The sequence below is a fragment of the Nycticebus coucang genome, chromosome X, assembly GCF_027406575.1.
Source record: "Nycticebus coucang isolate mNycCou1 chromosome X, mNycCou1.pri, whole genome shotgun sequence".
Lineage (NCBI taxonomy): Eukaryota > Metazoa > Chordata > Mammalia > Primates > Lorisidae > Nycticebus > Nycticebus coucang.
This window is the reverse complement of record NC_069804.1, coordinates 8,001,335-8,019,007: the sequence shown is the minus strand read 5'-3', so window position 1 is coordinate 8,019,007 and position 17,673 is coordinate 8,001,335. Positions and strand designations below refer to the sequence as shown.

At 50.4% G+C, this 17,673-nt stretch overlaps 1 protein-coding gene across 2 annotated transcripts in view; it reads right to left on the bottom strand.

Annotated features, from left to right (window-relative positions):
- SHROOM2 (shroom family member 2) overlaps positions 1-17,673 on the bottom strand; it is a 140,329-nt gene that overhangs the window by 42,329 nt on the left and 80,327 nt on the right. For both annotated transcript variants that reach the window (XM_053580999.1, XM_053581000.1), the window contains exons 3-5: positions 14,077-14,208; positions 9,374-11,798; positions 7,453-7,550 (exon numbers count right to left, since the gene is read on the bottom strand). In XM_053580999.1, the coding sequence (XP_053436974.1) occupies positions 7,453-7,550; positions 9,374-11,798; positions 14,077-14,208 (2,655 nt within the window). The remainder of the gene's footprint in view (positions 1-7,452; positions 7,551-9,373; positions 11,799-14,076; positions 14,209-17,673) is intronic.

The window sequence follows — 17,673 nt, the reverse complement described above, 5'->3', positions numbered from 1 at the left end:
CACAGAGATTCTCCCCGCTGTGCAGTGTGGTGCGTGACAAGGACCTGCTCCACAAGGCTGGGCCGCCCTAAACCCCCATGCTTGACTTTAGCTATGTCACCAATCCAGCACCAGCCTGGGCTTTATATATAATTTACCTAGCAGAGCAGTTCCAAAGGGAAAGCTGCAATTGCCCCCCAGCTAATTGAAGGCCAGGGAAGGCAAATGTCTGCTCTCATACAACAAATGAGAAGGGCCTGCCTGAAAAATCTGTGACTTACTCTGAGAAGTACTCTTATCTCATGAGAAGCTTGCCTTGAAAAAATGAAAAAAATCAGTCTTCACATTTATCTCTTCACACCTTTCAGGGAAAACACTCAGGAGGACAACTTCGGATTCATTTAGCTCGTTTATAATTTTATGTTAAAACACATTTTTCTGTAAAGAGTTCTCTGTTACTTTTTGTTTTTTTTGCAGTTTTTGGCCCTGGCTGGGTTTGAACCTGCCACCTCTGGGATATGAGGCTGGAGCCCTACTCCTTTGAGCCACTGGCGCCACCCTCTGTGTCCCATTTTTGTGGCTGGTGCTGGATTTAGCATGTACTCTCTCCCACCCCTTCATCCCAACCAGACACAAGCCCAAGGCCAGTGCCATCCCGTCGGCCCTTGACATCTGCTCCAGCAGACATGGGCGGAAGGGGGATACTGCCAGCATCCACAGCTGCTGAGGGCCACCCCTAGATCTCATTTCAGCTCGAGCCTCCAGAGCTGCCCAGAACACCATCCTCATGGGGTCTCAAACTTGAGGAGTGACAATCAAATGTAGTCCATCTTAACTTCCTCACAAGACTTACTTCTGATGCTGAAAAACAAGTCCACGCTTTCAAATTTATTTTGAGACATTTATATCTGCTTGATTCTAAATGCTATGCTGGTGCGGAGAGATAAAGCCATTTCACTTAGTATTCCATAAACTAGAATCTTAAAACAAAATTTCAGCACACAGGATACTAACATGGAATGATTTTTAGTTTTGAAAGGCTAATCAGGGGATGCAGTGGGAGGGGAGCTGGAACAAAGAAATCTGTAACTGCTTGTGATCAATTAGGTATAAACACCACTGCGCACTGACCAGTGTAACACAGAACGATTATTCACCCCAATCAAGGACTGACTCAAATAAAGTCAGGCTGGTGCCCACGCATTCAGCCATCAACCCTTCTACTTCCATGTCCACTCTCCCATGCTTCTAGCTATGTGCCCATCCACCTAGCTGCCCATCTTCCCACCCTTCCTTCTATCCAACAGTCCACACACCTATCCATGCACCCATACAATTATCTACATACTCTTCCAACCATCCGTCCACACACTCATGCCAATAGCCACATATACTTCATCCATCCATCCATGCACCCATACAATTATCTACATACTCTTCCAACCATCCGTCCACACACTCATGCCAATAGCCACATATACTTCATCCATCCATCCATCCACCCATGCAACTATCCACATATCCTTCCATTCACCCATTCACATGCCCATACCAGTAGTCATGTACACTTCCTTCCTTCTTTTCATCCATCCATCCACGTGACTACCCATATACCCTTCCATCCATTCACATGCCCATGCCACTAGCCATGTCCCCTTCCAATCATCCATCCACCCACCTAACTAAACATGTATCCATCCGTCCTTCCTTCTTCCCACCAACTATCCACATACCCTTCCATCCATTCACATGCCCATACTAGTAGCCATGTACCCGTCCAGCCATCCATTCATCCACCCTCCCATCCATGCAACTAACCACGTACCCTTCCATCCATCCATCTTCCCATTCTTCCGTCCATCTATCCTTCCATCCATGCAACCATCCACAAACCCTTCCAGCCACCCATCCATCCACATGCCCACACCACCAGCCATGTACCTTTCCACCCAGCCATTCATCCACCCTCCCACCCATGCAACTCACCATGTACCCTTCTATCCATCCAACCATTCATGCAATTGTCCACACAAAGATCCACATACCCTTCCACCCATCCATCCACCTACACAAGTGTCCACGAAACCCATCCATTTATCCATCCATCCAACTATCCACATACCCTCCTGCCTACCTACCATCCATCCATCCATTCATGTACTCATACAATTATCTACATCTCTTTCCATCCACCCACCCGTCCATGTAACTATCCACATACTCACCCATCCATCCTCACACACATGCAACCTTCCACATACTCATCCATTTAGTTACCCACTCACCTATCTCATCCATCCACCTATTTATCCATTGATGCTTCCATTGTATGTGCCTAGTGCAGCTGCGTGCCTAGCCTAGCCGTGTGCCCAGCATGGCGGTGTGCCCAAGCAGCACATGCCCAGCCCAGCCGCACGTCTAGTTAGCGCGTGCCCAGTGTAGCCGCCTACCTAGGCAGCGCGTGCCCAGACAGCGCATGCCCAGTGTAGCTGAGGGCCCTACGTAGCGGAGTGCCCAGGCAGCACGTGCCTAGAGTAGCTGCCTGCCTAGCGCAGCCGCGTGCCCTACGTAACAGCATACCCAGCGTAGCCGCGTGCCCTACGTAGCAGCGTACGTAGTGTAGCCGCGTGCCCAGGCAGCGCGTGCCTAGTGCAGCCGCGTGCCCAGCGTAGCCGTGTGCCTAGCGTAGCAGCGTAACCGCATACCCAGGCAGTGCGTGCCTAGCGCAGCTGCGTACCCAGCGTAGCCGCATGCCTTACGTAGTGGCGTACCCAGCGTAGCCGCATGCCTAGAGAAGCAGCGTGCCCTACGTAACAGCGTACCCAGCGTAGCCGCGTGCCCTACGCAGCGGCGTACCCAGCGTAGCGCATGGTAGCAGCGTACCCAGCGTAGCTGCGTGCCCTACGTAGCAGCGTACGCAGCGTAGCCGCTGCCCAGGCAGCGCGTGCCTAGCGCAGCCGCGTGCCCTACGTAGCAGCGTACCCAGCGTAGCCGCGTGCCTAGCATAGCAGCGTGCCCTACGTAGCAGCGTAACCGCGTACCCAGGCAGTGCGGGCCTAGCGCAGCTGCGTACCCAGCGTAGCCGCATGCCCTAAGTAGTGGCGTACCCAGCGTAGCCGCGTGCCTAGAGTAGCAGCGTGCCCTACGTAGCAGCGTACCCTACGTAGCAGCGTGCCCAGGGCAGCCACATGCCCTACATAGCGGCCTACCCAGCGCAGCCGCGTACCCTACGTAGCGGCGTGCCCAGCGTAGCTGCATACCCTATGTAGCGGCCTACCCAGCGTAGCAGCGTGCCCTACGTAGCGGTGTACCCAGCATAGCCGCGTACCCAGGCAGCATGTGCCCAGCGTAGCCGCGTTCCCAGGCAGGGCGTGCCCATCCATCCTTCCTTCCATCCATCCATTCACATGCCCATACCACCAGCCATATACCCTTCCACCCACCCACCCATGCAACTCACCATGTACCCTCCCATCCTTCCAACCATTCATGAAACTGTCCACGTAACGATTCACATACCCTTCCATCCATCCATCCACCCACCTACGCAAGCATCCACATACCCGTCCATTTATCCATCCATGCAACTATCCACATACCCTACCTACCTACCATCCATTCACATACCTGTGCAATTGTCTATGCATCCTTCCTTCCATCCACCCATGTACCCTTCCAATCAACCATCCATTCATGTACTCATACAACTATCCACATATCTTTCCATTCAACCATTCATCATGTACACACCCATGTAACTATCCAGGTACCCTTCCATCCATCCATTCATGTGCGTGCACAACTATCCACATATCTTTCCATCCAACCATCCGTCTATCTACACACCCAACTCTCCATATACCCTTCTTTCTATCCATCCATCACCCATCCATGTAACTATCCGCATACTCACCCATCTATCCTCACACACATGCAACCATCCGCATACTCATCCATTTAGTTACCTACTCACCTATCTCTCTCATCCATCCACCTATTTATCCATTGATACTTCCATTCATCAGTCATCCATCCAACCAACCACTCATCAAGCACCTAACCTGTGCAGGAATTGTGCCAGGTACAGGGTGTTGAGGAATGAGAAGTAAAATCCTGGTCTTCTAGGAGCCATCATTCTAGTCTAGCAGGCAATGAGGACAGGTGAAGTTGTGGCAAATACATGTGTGATGTGACTACGAGTCACCACCACCCCGACCCCACCCACCCCTCATCCTAGTCTGCAGAGGACACCACTGTTCAGGGGTGGGCATCCATTTAGAAGGTAAACTCTTAAAAGTGAGTTTTACTGAACCAGACGGTGTGTGCAATTGTAAGGTTTGCACCTCATGTTACACCCTGTAAAAAAAGCCTCCCAGACAGGTTTTGCCAAATGCTCCTCTTCTGTGCTACCCACAAGGGTGGCAGCTCCCCTCTTCCCTTCAAAATTTTAGGGGTTTTCACGCCAGTTGTGAATGTAAAAGCTCATTAGCTCAAAGATGGCATGACAATTCCTGAGAGACCTGACAGGAAACAGTTAGCTAGCACAAAGGGAGAGGGAGAAGCAGGGCCCTTTCCCCCATTGTAGTGGACTGAAAGGTAAAATTCAGTATGTCAAAGCCTTACCCCCCAGTGACTGGATTTGGAGACAAGGTCTTTAAAGAAGTCATTATGGCAAAACGAGGCCTTTAGAGAGGCTCCGATCCAAGAGGACTGGTGTGTTCATAAGAAGAGACACAGACACGCAGAGAGAGACAACCACATGAGGACACAGGGAGAAGACAGCGTCTGCATCCAGAACAGACACCTCAGGAGGGCCCAGCCCTACCAGCACCTTGATCTCAGACTTCCAGCCTCTCGACTGTGAAAAAACACATTTCGGTAGTTTTAGCCACCGTCTGTGGCAGTTTGTCATGTTGGCCCCAGGAAACAGACCCAGTGATGGAGAGATCCGGTCAATGTGTGAGAGCCTTTGCAAGACCCTACTGCTCAGGAGTGAGGTGGAGGGTCTGGTGCAGGGGATTGTGGGACTGTGTGGCAAGAGGGTGAGATGATCTGAGCAGGGCAGGTGGGCTGCCCAGGACAGGAAAAACCGGGCAGATAGCCAGGTGTTGTGGCGGGTGCCTGTAGTCCCAGCTGCTCGGGCGGCTGAGGGAAGAGAATTGCGTAAGCCCAAGAGTTAGAGGTTGCTGTGAGCCGTGTGACGCCATGGCACTCTACCCGAGGGTGGTACAGTGAGACTCTGTCTCTACAAAAAAAAAAAAAAAAAAAAACCGGGCAGAGGCAAACTGCTGGATCTGCACCCTTGGGTTCAGGCTAACTTGAACTCAAACACTTGTCTGCTTTGCCTGTGACCCAGCCAGAAGTCACCTGGCTCTCTCTCCTCCAAGCTCCTGAAGCCACAACATAACTTAAAAACAAAATTATAAATATGTGCCATCACTTCAGTCCTAAGTATTTGAGTCTTTCTTTTCCTTCTGCACTGAGGTCCCTTTTGGGGCAGAATCTTTGCCCTATTTGCCTTTTTATATAACACGGGATCTCAACTTCACAAAACATTTTATCTCTGGTTGATCTGCACACACAACCAACAAAAAACAACTCCTATTCCAACATTCTTCTGTTGCCCAAATAGAATACAACAGCAAACACGTTTTATTATCATATGTCAATTAGGAGACTAGTCATTTATATTATTTGCACAGATATGTTTACATTGCTTTAAACTTATGTAGAACACTGTATCTTTGAACATTTTGGCAGATTTTGGTTTTGGTGGGCAAAAGATAACCCTTTGCTTGAACTTTCATTTCTATTACTCCCAAATCAAACTTTTTGGGTATATTATTCTTTGTTGCTGACCCTTCAAACACTAAATAGTCTCTGGAAAAAGTTGAAAACCACTTTCCAACATGCATATTCTACAATTTCTTTGAGCCTCTCCCCTGTTAAAAGCACATAAACAAGTCTGAAAATTGCTGGGTTTGTAGCTCAGAAGCGGAGAGCTTCTGGAACCAATTTCTTCAGCCTAGTGTACAGTCCGCTGGGAGACACAGCCATGACAAATGGAGAGCTGGCCCCACCCCCTGCTTCTTGTGCTTTCAGTAACGACAGGGACATTCACTCACACAGCATGCACGTGAGAGCTGCTCATGGTAACCCCCTCTATAGCTACACTCTGGCCACCATGGTGCCCACGACATAGTCTCAGTGCTTGCAGCCCAGGCAGAGCAAGGGCCTGCGTGGCAGAGCCCCCCGAGTGCCAGGCCCACACGCTCTGCACAACTGGCCTCAGGATGGCAGCAGTGCCGGGAAGCCGGCTTTGAAGACAGACCACAGCTGGCGCTCGGCACGTGACTCGCTCGGAATCCACAGTAATAAAGCTGTAATTGTGCTTCTCAGACACGGCTAAATTCTGTAGTTGGATTATTCATGGGCCTTTCCTACCCAAGTGTTCTTTGTTTTATCCGTGCAGACTGTAAAGTAAGTGCAGAGATTTCTTACACAAGCACACACACAGTGTCAGACCTGCTGCCTCACAGCCACATAAATATTTGATACTCTTGTTTAAGGCTAACGCACTCAGCTCAAAGCCAAATGAAATCAGACCCCATTATACCAGGTTCTTCAAAGCAAACATTTAAATTGGTAATTTCTGCAACAGAACCTTGAGTTTTGAACTCAGCGTTCGAATTGAATGGCACACCAATCACCCAAGGTTCTTAAGGCAGCAGAAAAATCTGCACCCAGAACCGTGTCCTGTGCACTAGCTTCTACCCCTTCACCGGCCCTTTTGAAATAAGGTCACACGTCTTCTGCAGAGATGTACACTTTCTTCTCCTGCCCTCCTGGTAGTTAATCTAAATCCCATGCGCACCACAATGAAACAGCTACCGTGCGCATTTTGGAATTACGGCCACAGTCTGCCACAGCTGCCGCCTGGGAGCCAATTGACTTGATTTCTATTTCAAACCTCAAAATAAACTCATTAGCTATGTCCAATTTAGGAAGATTTGCCTGTTCCTTTCTGACTGACAAGCCTTAGAGGCAACTGTGCTTCCAATACCATGGGCCAGAAACACAGTTGTGTGCTAGGTGGCCAAAGCTTCCCTTCAGCCAGGTGCCCAGGACAAAGACTCCGTTCAAGCTGCTTAAACCGAACTTCTTTTTGTTTCCATAAAGAGTCTCACTGTAAGGAAGACACAGCAGCCATTTTAAGAACCAAAAACGTCACCATGGTGTTAGAAGGCGTCTCCGTCTTTGGGACGCTTTTTTAGGCAGGGATGTGGGGTACGTGGGGTGCATGGGCTCTGCTCAAAATTCCAGGGTACTGGGGATGCTGGAAACCATGCAACCATGGTCACTCGGGCTTGGCAAAAACCAGACATCTGGCCATATTCACTGAGCGTTCACCCACCATAAAGAAACCCGCCCCAAAATACCTTTTTAGTAACCCCAAATCCTAATTTTACCCACCTCGATGTGGACTGCCCCTCCTCGGCACGGACTGTAGAGGGAGGTTCTCTGCGCTCCCTGGGGTCCTCTGCCTGCCTTCGTGGTTCGACAGAAGCTTCCTGCGAGGGACAGCACAACAGACACGGAGAACGTCCGTCATTATGAAAACCCTCATTTGTGGGTTTGCCTTGCACGCCCATACCACGACATCAGTGACGCTGCCTGCTGTCCATCCCGGGACTCAGCGGAGAGGCTTGCCAGTTCAGCTCTACAAAGCGTTTCATTGAAGCGATTGAACTAAGACCCCACCGCCCACCACTTCTATTCTGGGCAGGAAACAGATCTCCTATGTGAAGCTGTAACTGTGTGGCACAATTGGCCAAAAGAAATAAAAGAAAGTACAGCTGGTCACAGATAAAGCAGTAAAGCCTCAAGTCCTAGGACTTGTCAGAGTGTGGGATTCTCTGTTCCTGATGGGGCACACATGGGATTCTTGGAGGTCATGCTGAATCGTCCACAAGCCAGACCGACCACAGAAATAAATGCTTGCAGGGTCTGGTCTGTGGACCAGGGTGCCACAAAGCAAGCCGGCAGCTTTCTTGTGTTCGTGTTATATATTATTATATCTTACATCAAATCTACCACTGGTTTGTTTTTTTGTTTGTTTTAAGAAATTGCATCTGTTGCGGCAGAATTTTTTTTTCTTTGAAATAAGAAATTAAATAAGTTACAAAACCAGATGTAACAGGCAAAAAAGCAGAAAGAAGGTGAGAGACTGGTGAGTCTGAAGTATGGCTAAGAATATGGAGTTTTCTGGAAAGCTTGATGCTAACTCTCACCAAAAAAAGTACAATGGTTAAATGCATTTTAAATATATTTTGCCTTAGGGCAATTCTTAAAAATATTTGCAAAAAGGCTCAGCGCCCGTAGCTCAGTGAGTAGGGCACCAGCCATATACACTGAAGGCAGCAGGTTCAAGCCCCTGGCCTGGGCCTGCTAAATAATGACAACTAGAACCAAAAAAAAAAAAAGGCTGGGCGTTGTGGCGGGTGCCTGTGGTCCCAGCTACTCGGGAGGCTGAGGCAAGCGAATCACTTGAGCCCAAGAGTTCGAAGTTGCTGTGAGCTGTGATGCCACAGCACTCTACTGAGGGCGATGTAGTGAGACTCTGTCTCAAAAAAAAAAAAAAAAGAAAAAATTTGCAAATAGGCCGGTGTGGTGGCTCACACCTATAATCCTCTCACTCTGTGAGGCTGAGTTTGGAGGATGGCTTGAACCCAGGAATTTGAGACCAGCCTGGGCAAGAGTGAATCCCTATCTCTACCAAAAATAAAAAAATTAGCTGGGTGTATACCCAGCTACTCAGGAGGCTGGCATAGGAGGATCACTTGAACCCAGGCGTGAGTTATGATGACATCGCTGCACTCTACCCAGGGCGAAAGAGCAAGACCCTGTCTCAAAAAGAAAACAAAACAAAAATCTTACAAATAAAAAACCAAAGACTGTAAAAAACCAAATACTGAAAATATTAAATGGCATCAATGTTGCAAAAGTGGCTCTCGTGTGTCACTGTAAGCCACCTGTGCTCATTTCAGAGGGATTCGTCACCGTTTTCTATAGTTTCTCTCCAGGTTTTTCGCCTAGCGGGGAGGTAGCGGGGCAAGCTAACTACGGGAAAGACAGAAGCCGGAGAGTGTAACGACCAGGCTGGGAATGAAAGCTGCAGGTTTTGAGGAATGTGGCACTTAACGGTGCCATGAACGTATGTACCAATGTCTGTCCCCTAGTACCTCTCACACCAGGTGATACTAGAAAGGCTGATGGACACAGATGCTCAGACAGCACAGCTGAAGTAGCACTGCCACCAGCCACCTGACCTTGGGCGTCCTGTGTCTCATGACAGCCAAGGGCAGCTGTGCCCTCACTGTGGCTCCACACTCACCTGTTTGTAGTGGTCTGTGGATGGCGACGACCGGGATCTTTCGTGAATGAACTGCGGCTTGTCGTGTTGGTCCAGACCCACATCCAGAATGTCATCTGCTGAGTGACAGCGCCCAGAACTCCTGGCCTCCAGAGGTTTCCTCTGTTCCTTCCAAGAGGCCTGATACTCTGCAAAGGTTCCAAGCCGCTGTGGGGCTTCCAACTTCCCTGCCTTTTCTGCTCTTCTGTGACTGGTGAGGCTCTCCCCAAAGGAGCTGGTGTGCAAGCAGGGCTCGGTGCCCTCACACCCTCGGCCAGCCGGCCGGGGCCTCTCCGGCTTCTCTCTTAGGAATGCATGAGGCACTTGTCTCTGCCCAGGCCTCTGGGGAACCAGTTTGCTTGTTTCCTCAAAAAACTTCCATCTGTCAGCAAAAGAGCCCATAGTATCCTCGGGTGTCCTGGGGTGCTGGCAAGGACCATAGGCCCCCGAGAGGCCCACCTCATTGATTTTCTCTGGTTCAGAGTACGACTTCAGTTTCTGTTCTGCCGTGAACCGTTTCCGGCCTCCGATGCGGGGAACCTGGGGCATGTTGCTTCCAGAGGAGGCTGGCTTGGCCAGGCACGCTTCCCACAAGTGGGGCACAGGATCCGGGTCCCCGGGCACTGAGGGTGAGGTGTCGTGGTGCCCCGTCCTGTGTTCTGTTGACCTTGAGTGCTGCTCCACTGGGTGGGGGTCTAAGTCACGGCGCTGGAAAGACGTGGCTCTCAGGACCCGCGCCTGGGCCTCCTTCAGGTGGTCCTTATAGGTGCCGGAGAAGGGTCCTTCTGTCGGGGTGCTGGCGGCATCTTCCCCCTCGCCGGTGCCAGTCAGAGTCGCTGTGCTTCTGCTCTTCTGCAACCTGGCTCTGCGCATCTGGATCTCATTACGCAACGTGGTGGCAAATCGGTCACTCCTCCGCGTGGGTCTTCCCACCTGGGTGTCGAATGGCGAGGGCCTCATTGTGCCGCCACCCTGGCTGCTCTCCAGTTGGCACGTCCCCTCCTGGGCCAGGGAATGCAGCAGGGGTGTCTTCTGGGGAGACACCTCACTGCTTTCTCCAGCCTCCCACCTGGAGCTGTCTGCCCGTGGCGGCTGGCTGGCTTTGTCCATGAGGCTGGCCCCGGGAGGCTCCTGGGTTCCGGTGGAGCAACCCTCGGCCCCTGTGTCTAGGGCGTAGCAGCGTCCTGCCTCGTGGGTATCCCGAAGCTCCTGTTGCTGAGACAGGTGCCGGTGCAAGCTCTGGCCCCTCAGCTGCAGGGGAGGATGCTGGAGGGCCCCCAGGGCCACACTAGGAGGCCAGCATCCCCCTCGGGGCTGTGCTGCCCAGGTGCCCGCCTGCAGGGGCTGCCTGGTTGACACGCAGTGACGTCGGCCCTGCCTGCTGACGTCCACCTTCTGGTCGGCAGCACTGAGGTACCTCACTTGAGTATGGCTGTCATCCAGGAGGTGGGTGGTGGGAGGCTCCTGTCGGAGGCCTGTGGCCCATAGCTCCCTCGGTAGCATAGGAGCCCCAGGATTCTCAGGGACAAAGGGGCTCTCATCACTATACTGCCTTGGGTGCTGTCCCTTGTGGGGAGGCTGTAAGAAGCGCACATCTGTGCTGGACAGAGAGGCCTGGAGCCTGCCAGGAACCCTGTCTTCAGAGGATGGCTGGCTGGAGTCCAGTCGGGGCTCTTGTAGGCAGCCCAGGCCTCCTGCTCCCTTCCCACTGGTGGGGCGCACGGGCCTCCGTGGCCGATCAGCAGGGTCTGGTCGCCAGTCACTGCGAGGCTGAGCCTGGGCCAGGACTGTAAAGTGCTGGGTGGTGGCCACCTCTGAGAGTGGGGGGCCCGGGACCTTCTCGTGGCTTTTGGTGGCAGCAAAGCTATCGCTGCGGAGAGGGGGCGGGGGTGGGGGTGGGGAGGAAGGTGCTTTCTTCTTGTCAGGAACATGCCAGACTGGCCCAAAACTGGACCTTCCACAAGAGGACGTCTTGGGCACGGCACTGTCCTCTGGCCTGGAGCTTTTGCTGCTGTCACCAGGCACACTGGGCGGGAAGGACCCAAGCCTCTCCTCCAGGCCCAGAGGGTCACTGGTGGCCTGGCCGTGCCGGCTGCCGCCCTGCCTGGAGGCCTCCCAGAGGCCCACGCTGTAGGGGATGCTCTCTATGGAAGAGGCGTCAGCCTTGGACAAGGTGTGGTCTGGAGTGCCCGAGCTGGTGGAGAAGGAGCCGTAGGCCGAGTCTCGCTGGCTATGGCAACCCAGGTGGTCAATGCTGCTGTTGGACTTGGCTGCTGAGAGATGGCCAGAGGGGTAGTGCTGGGAGGGGTGGTCCAGGCTGTCCATGCTCCCCAGGGAGCTGAAGTGGCCAGAGGCACGCTGGAGGGTCGTCTGTTCCCACGAGCTGGACAAGTCATGGGAGGAAGAACTGTAAAAACAAAGCAAAGATGGGCAGGCTTTAGCGTCTAGCATGGGCAAAGGGCAAGACTACAGGGCCAGGGCCAGAGCCATGAGCATGGTGCCCTTGACCAAGTGTCAAGACTCCCACAGTAACTCCCCGGGTAAGAACCCTGGGTCTGAGGTTTCAGCCCAGCACATCTAAACTGCGTTCTCTCCACTGAATGACTTTTCACCAGGCAGACACCTTTGAAGGCCAGCGCCTCTCCCAGTCCAAGGTCCATATCGCCTGCCAGCCATTGAGTTGAGACTCACATGCAGAAGTTGGCATGCTATAGCCCTGGAGTTGAGGATGGATGTCATACTTTTAAATGGACCGAGGGAAAGAACTCAAAGAAGTAATCTCTTTCCTATTTGGTATGTTAAAATTATATGAAATGCACACTGAAGCTTATTAATTAAGTCTTACTGGAACACTGTGCCTGTTCATGCTTGGTCTGTGGCTGTTTTCATGCTAGAGGAGCCTGTCTGCTGCACAAAGCCAGAAATATTTACTCCACCACCCACCCGCAGAATCAGTTGTGGACCCCTGGTTTAGTGTATGAAATGATGGTTATTATGGATTAACAATACAAAGAAAGCAATCAAATGAGAACAATATTAAAATTAAAAGAGAAAGTTCAAGGCTAACATTTCGCTTCCCAACCCAAACAGTAAAGTGTTAACAGGTCCTCTTTACACCCTCCAGTCAGTCTGTCATTTGATTGGGTAACAGGCTTTACTAGCAAAGCCATATGCAGGTGCACTTAGGACTGGTCACACCGTATGGAGTCTCTGGGGCCACTCACGAACCACAGAACAAGCACCCCCCACACAAGACGGTCCCTAAGAGGGAGAAATAAATCACCAGCTGAGAAGTTAATGCTCCAGAGAGGAAGTAACTGTCCGTGCAGCTGATGGCTCAGAGTGAGGGACAAAAGCTGTGGTACAATCAAAATAAGGGAGAACGGAGCACACTGCTCGCCCAGAAAAAGGGGACAGGAGAACAGATTGGCTGAGTCTTCAGGTGAGGGAGTCTTACTCCATTTTCTGGTAAGGACAGGTGTCTTCAAACCAGGGGCATGTTCCTGGCCACCCTCCCTGCAACATATGCCTAAGTGACCCCTCCAAAGAGCCTATGTCTAAGCAGCTATAAATACACTAAGTGCTGTTTCCACACCGACATGGGGAAGACAGATGTGTCTTTACTTGAGACCCTGCTACATTAAGTCCCATCAGTAATAAAAGGCCCCCTTCCTTACTTACGTTTTACTGCTCAGTAGAGGACCTCTGGTTTTCCTAAAACACTTGGGGCTCTAGATACCACCACCTCTTGTCCTAAGCAGGTGATGTTGTATTTGAGAAGTATTCCCTTCATGTCTCATAGGCACTTAGCAATTCTGCAGCAGGTCAGTGTTTGATTACAGTCAGAAAATAGATTTTGTGTGGTTGTTAGCTCCAAACACACGCAACCGTAAGCACATACATGGATCAACATGAACACACATGCTTGCACACTCACATATATTCAGGTGTGCATGCACAGGCACACAAAAACACATGCGCACATACAGGCACACAGGTACAACCACAACTGCACACAGACACACATGCACATCCACGCACACATGCAGTTGCACACACCCACAGAAACACATGCATGCTCACAGATGTGGCAACACACACATGCACACACCCTGAAACCACACTATCTACTCTTACCACCATCCTTCCGGCAGAAGACAAGTGAGGATATTTGCCACCAACCCCAAGAAGGCCGAGGACAGGGTGCAGACACTTAACAGAACCTCCTGGGAAGAGTACATGAAATATGCCTGCTGCCCAGTAAAGAACTCCTGCCTTCTCATGCACATGGAAAACCCTTGAATTTGAAGGGTGATGATGGCTGTAGGCACAAGAGTGCCCCGAATAGTAGCCCAGCACCTCAGAATCCACTGCTTGGCGTCTGCTCGGCTACCCAAAGGCACTCTGCTGAAACCTAAGCCCCAGGGCGCTCCTCAGGCAACAACCCACAATACAGGCCCAGCCTACTCTTCCCATCTTGCAATTTCTTTGTTTTCCATTGTCACACGCTTGCTCAGGGAACAACGTAGAGAGTTCTAACCATAATCAAGTGTCCGTGGCCCTGCCTCCTCAGAAATGTGAGAATCATTCTCAAGTCAAGACACGTGCCCTCCTGACAGGGCTGCAAGGCCTGGTCTGTGGAATGCTGAGCAAACCTGGCACCCCTGTGGTGAACAAGCACCTACCTGGAGTGGTGTTGGCCGTGCCAGGAAGGGCCACCGCTAGCAGAGGGGAACAGAGAGGCCGCTGGCTCGATGTGGCTGTCAGAGAATTTGGTGGCATGCCAGGAGTGAGGCCTCCAGCTCAGATCACTCTTCCTGGAAAAGAACGCAGGTGATTCAGGGCAGCACATGCTGGACGTTCTCCTGTCATGACAGGAGTGCAGGAACTACGGCTGCAGCCACCTATGCAGCGTCGAGCCCGGGGGCTTCCTGTTGAGACTGCATGCGCGCTCTTTTTAGGTTTTTGCTCACCACCAACTTGACTTAATGTAGACTGGGAATCACGGAGAGCCCTCTTTAAAATTTACTCCATTACAAACATGTACAATTATTATTTATCCATTTAAAACTTTACAAATACAAAAATAAATAAAATTTATTGTAAATAAGTAAGTGAGCAAACCTTGCCCTCTCCCCTCTCCTATTCTTTTGCATTTCAGCACAGCTTTGCACAGGGCCCTGGCTAAGGAGCAGAGAAGGGGTCAAGCTGGAGAAATGGTCAAAGAGTTACGGGCCCTTGGGTGACCCGGGGTTCACACTGCTTATCTCTATTCACCTGGGTAACTAAGTAACCACAGCTGGCTTGTAGCTCCCTAATTTCAGGAGGCATGTCCTCCCCTGAGCCTACTGTATGCACCCATGGAGGCACCCAGGGGTCCCTGTCGAGAATCAGGACACCCCAGACCAGGAGGCTAGACTCCCTGCCAGCCAGGGCTTCTGTTCCTGATAAAAGCCTGCTGGGCTTCCCTGAAACCGCCCCAATCCCATGTGGGGCTTATTAGTGTTTTGGCCACACCTGTCCATGCTTGTCGTATGACCAGCTGAAAAACCCTACAGATGTCAGTAAGGTGACAGAGCCTGCAAGAGAATGTTGCTAAGACCTGCCTCTCTCCCAGCTTTACAGGAAGTTTTACTGTTTTCTCTTTACAGCTTTACTGTTTTCTCTAATTGGGACAAAAATGACCTCATTTTGGAAAGTCGAAAGCCCAATCACGAATGGAGAAGACACTCAGTTGAGCTCTTTCAGGTATTTTATGGAAATCATTGTTCAGGCAAAATATTAAATAATAATAAGCAACAAAGAATATCTGAGAAAGTTAAACCCCCAAGGCATTCATAACACAAAACTTTGCATGAGTCACATCACTTTAACAAGGAAAAAAGTCTATGGGTGGCCAAATGTGGACTGTGCTGGCTTCCTAATAGTTTCCCACGAGCCAGACAGAAAGAATAAAACTGACAAATTCATCATACCACAGGAGGACAGGAATTATAAAAGCCCAGACTGTACCTCATAGAATTTCTCAAAATCCTCGTAAGGAAGGTTCTGGCCACGTGAATTTCATTTTCAGCTGGCTTTTTCTGGCCTATGATATCCACAACTTCTTTCATATTCCCTTATAGTAATTAATGAAGGAAATAAACTACACTGAGTGAAACTCGAGGCAAAGGGCCGGGGGAGAACGCTGGGAAAAGGAAAGAATGCCTAACACTCTTGGCCACGCTCTTTCAGCCTCACCCCTGGAAAAGTGGGCTGCTAGCTGGGATTAGTGGGGCAGTTCTTCACGGGTAGAATAAAAGTCCTCCCGAAAAAACTACCATTAGCAAGCACGTGTAAAAATACTAGCAATACTTTTTGTTCTCACAAAGCATGTGTGCTAGATTATGGGGAGTCCAGTGACCCTGAGATGCCGTGTCAGCCGAGACCCCAAGCGAGCCACATGGAAGGCCATGTAGAGAGCAACACCAGGCAGCCCCAGCTGTCACAGTCTCGGCCCACCCACCTGACACAGGAGGGAAAGGAGTCATTTGTGCATTGTGTCCCCTGCAGAGGGGACATGGAGAGAGACTGAGGAATCCTGCCAATAGCAAGAACCAAGGCCTGAAACTCCCGGGTGTTTCCAGCAGTTCAAGTCACCCCTGAGGAGGCCCATGTCATTGTCGCCACTGTCCCTGTGTGGACACCTGGCTTTGGTCCCAGACAGATGTGCTTCAATCCCAGATGCGGCCCCTCCTGAGTCATGAGTTAGGAGACAAGACACTCATCGTCTTAAAGCGCTGCTGGAATCACCAGCCAGAGCCGTTATTTAAATTAATCAGCACAAAACGGAAGCCAAAGTTCAGTTCCTCAGTTGTACCAGCCACATGACAAGGGCAACAGCCACATGCTGGCTACCAACTTGCATGGTAAGGACACTGCTGCACTCCTGAGTGCCTGCTAGCAGGTGACTATCCACACTGCCTCTTCCCCCACCCTCCCAAAATGTGGAGATGACCACCTTCTGGAGATCTTCTATAGCAGGTTTTTCATCCAAAAATATTAATAACCAGCCACAGCACACACATGTGCTTCTTTCCATAGAGGTCAACTGCATTGTGCTCATGCAATTTTACAACTGGAAATACTATTTTACACCAAGAATTTTGGGACAACTTTTCATGCAGCAGAGATCATCAGAATAGAGGGTATGGATCTTAATTCTGCTTCTGAAGATACCCATTAAGCATTTCCCTTCCTGAAGACACAAAGTTTTAGTTTGTAGAACTGTTGCAGAGACACTGAATCACCCCCTGGGACCCATTCCTCAAATTCAAGCCTAAAAAGGACCCACATCTTTAACTTAGTTACTATTATAGGGAGAGCAGCTTGGTGGTAACGTTAACCTATCAGCCCTCAACAAATCCCTAACAAAACAAAAGTTTTATCCAACTATTAACCTCCTGCAGAAACAAAGATTAACTCAGTGCTGTAAATAAATCAGACTGTGACCGCAGAAGCAATCTAACAGATAAAAGGACTAAGCAACCCCATTCCTGCACCAAAATGTTGTCTGCTAAAACCTGAATACTCTGTTTTAAAATAAAATTGTAGTTCAGCTGGGGCTGGGTTTGAACCCGCCACCCTCGGTATACTGCAACCAAAAAATAGCTGGGCATTGTGGCAGGTGCCTGTAGTCCCAGCTGCTCGGGAGGCTGAGGCAGGAGAATCGCAAAAGCCCAAGAGCTGGAGGTTGCTGTGAGTCCTGTGACATCATGGCACTCTACCGAGGGTGGTAAAGTGAGACTCTGTCTCTGCAAAAAAAATAATAAAATAATAATAAAAAATAAAATTGTAATAGTAACGTTTCAGATTTCTTCTTTTCCCTTAAAAGTTCATTCTATAAAATGTTACAAAATATTTGCTTTGACTATTTCGCAAATAAAGTTACCTTTAGCTACAAATCCCCATTTCCCCCTACATACGGGGGGGGGGGGCTTTAGTAAATTTTGTTACATGTATTTTACCACAATTACAAAAAAAGCAAAACGCCTTCTGTATATCTGTGGTAGCTACGGGACAACACTACGGATGTGTCTATCAGGAGGACACAGATGTACACGTAGAGATCAAAATGTAGGCCCGAGAAGGAGGAAAGAAAGATGGAGAGCCAGAACTGGGGGCATCAGAGGCTGATGGCGTGGAAGAGGGCTCCCCACAGCACAGCATCCATGGCAGGCGGCAACACAGTTAAGTGAGATATCCCACATGTTCGTAACACGCATCTCAGCTGGCTCACATCT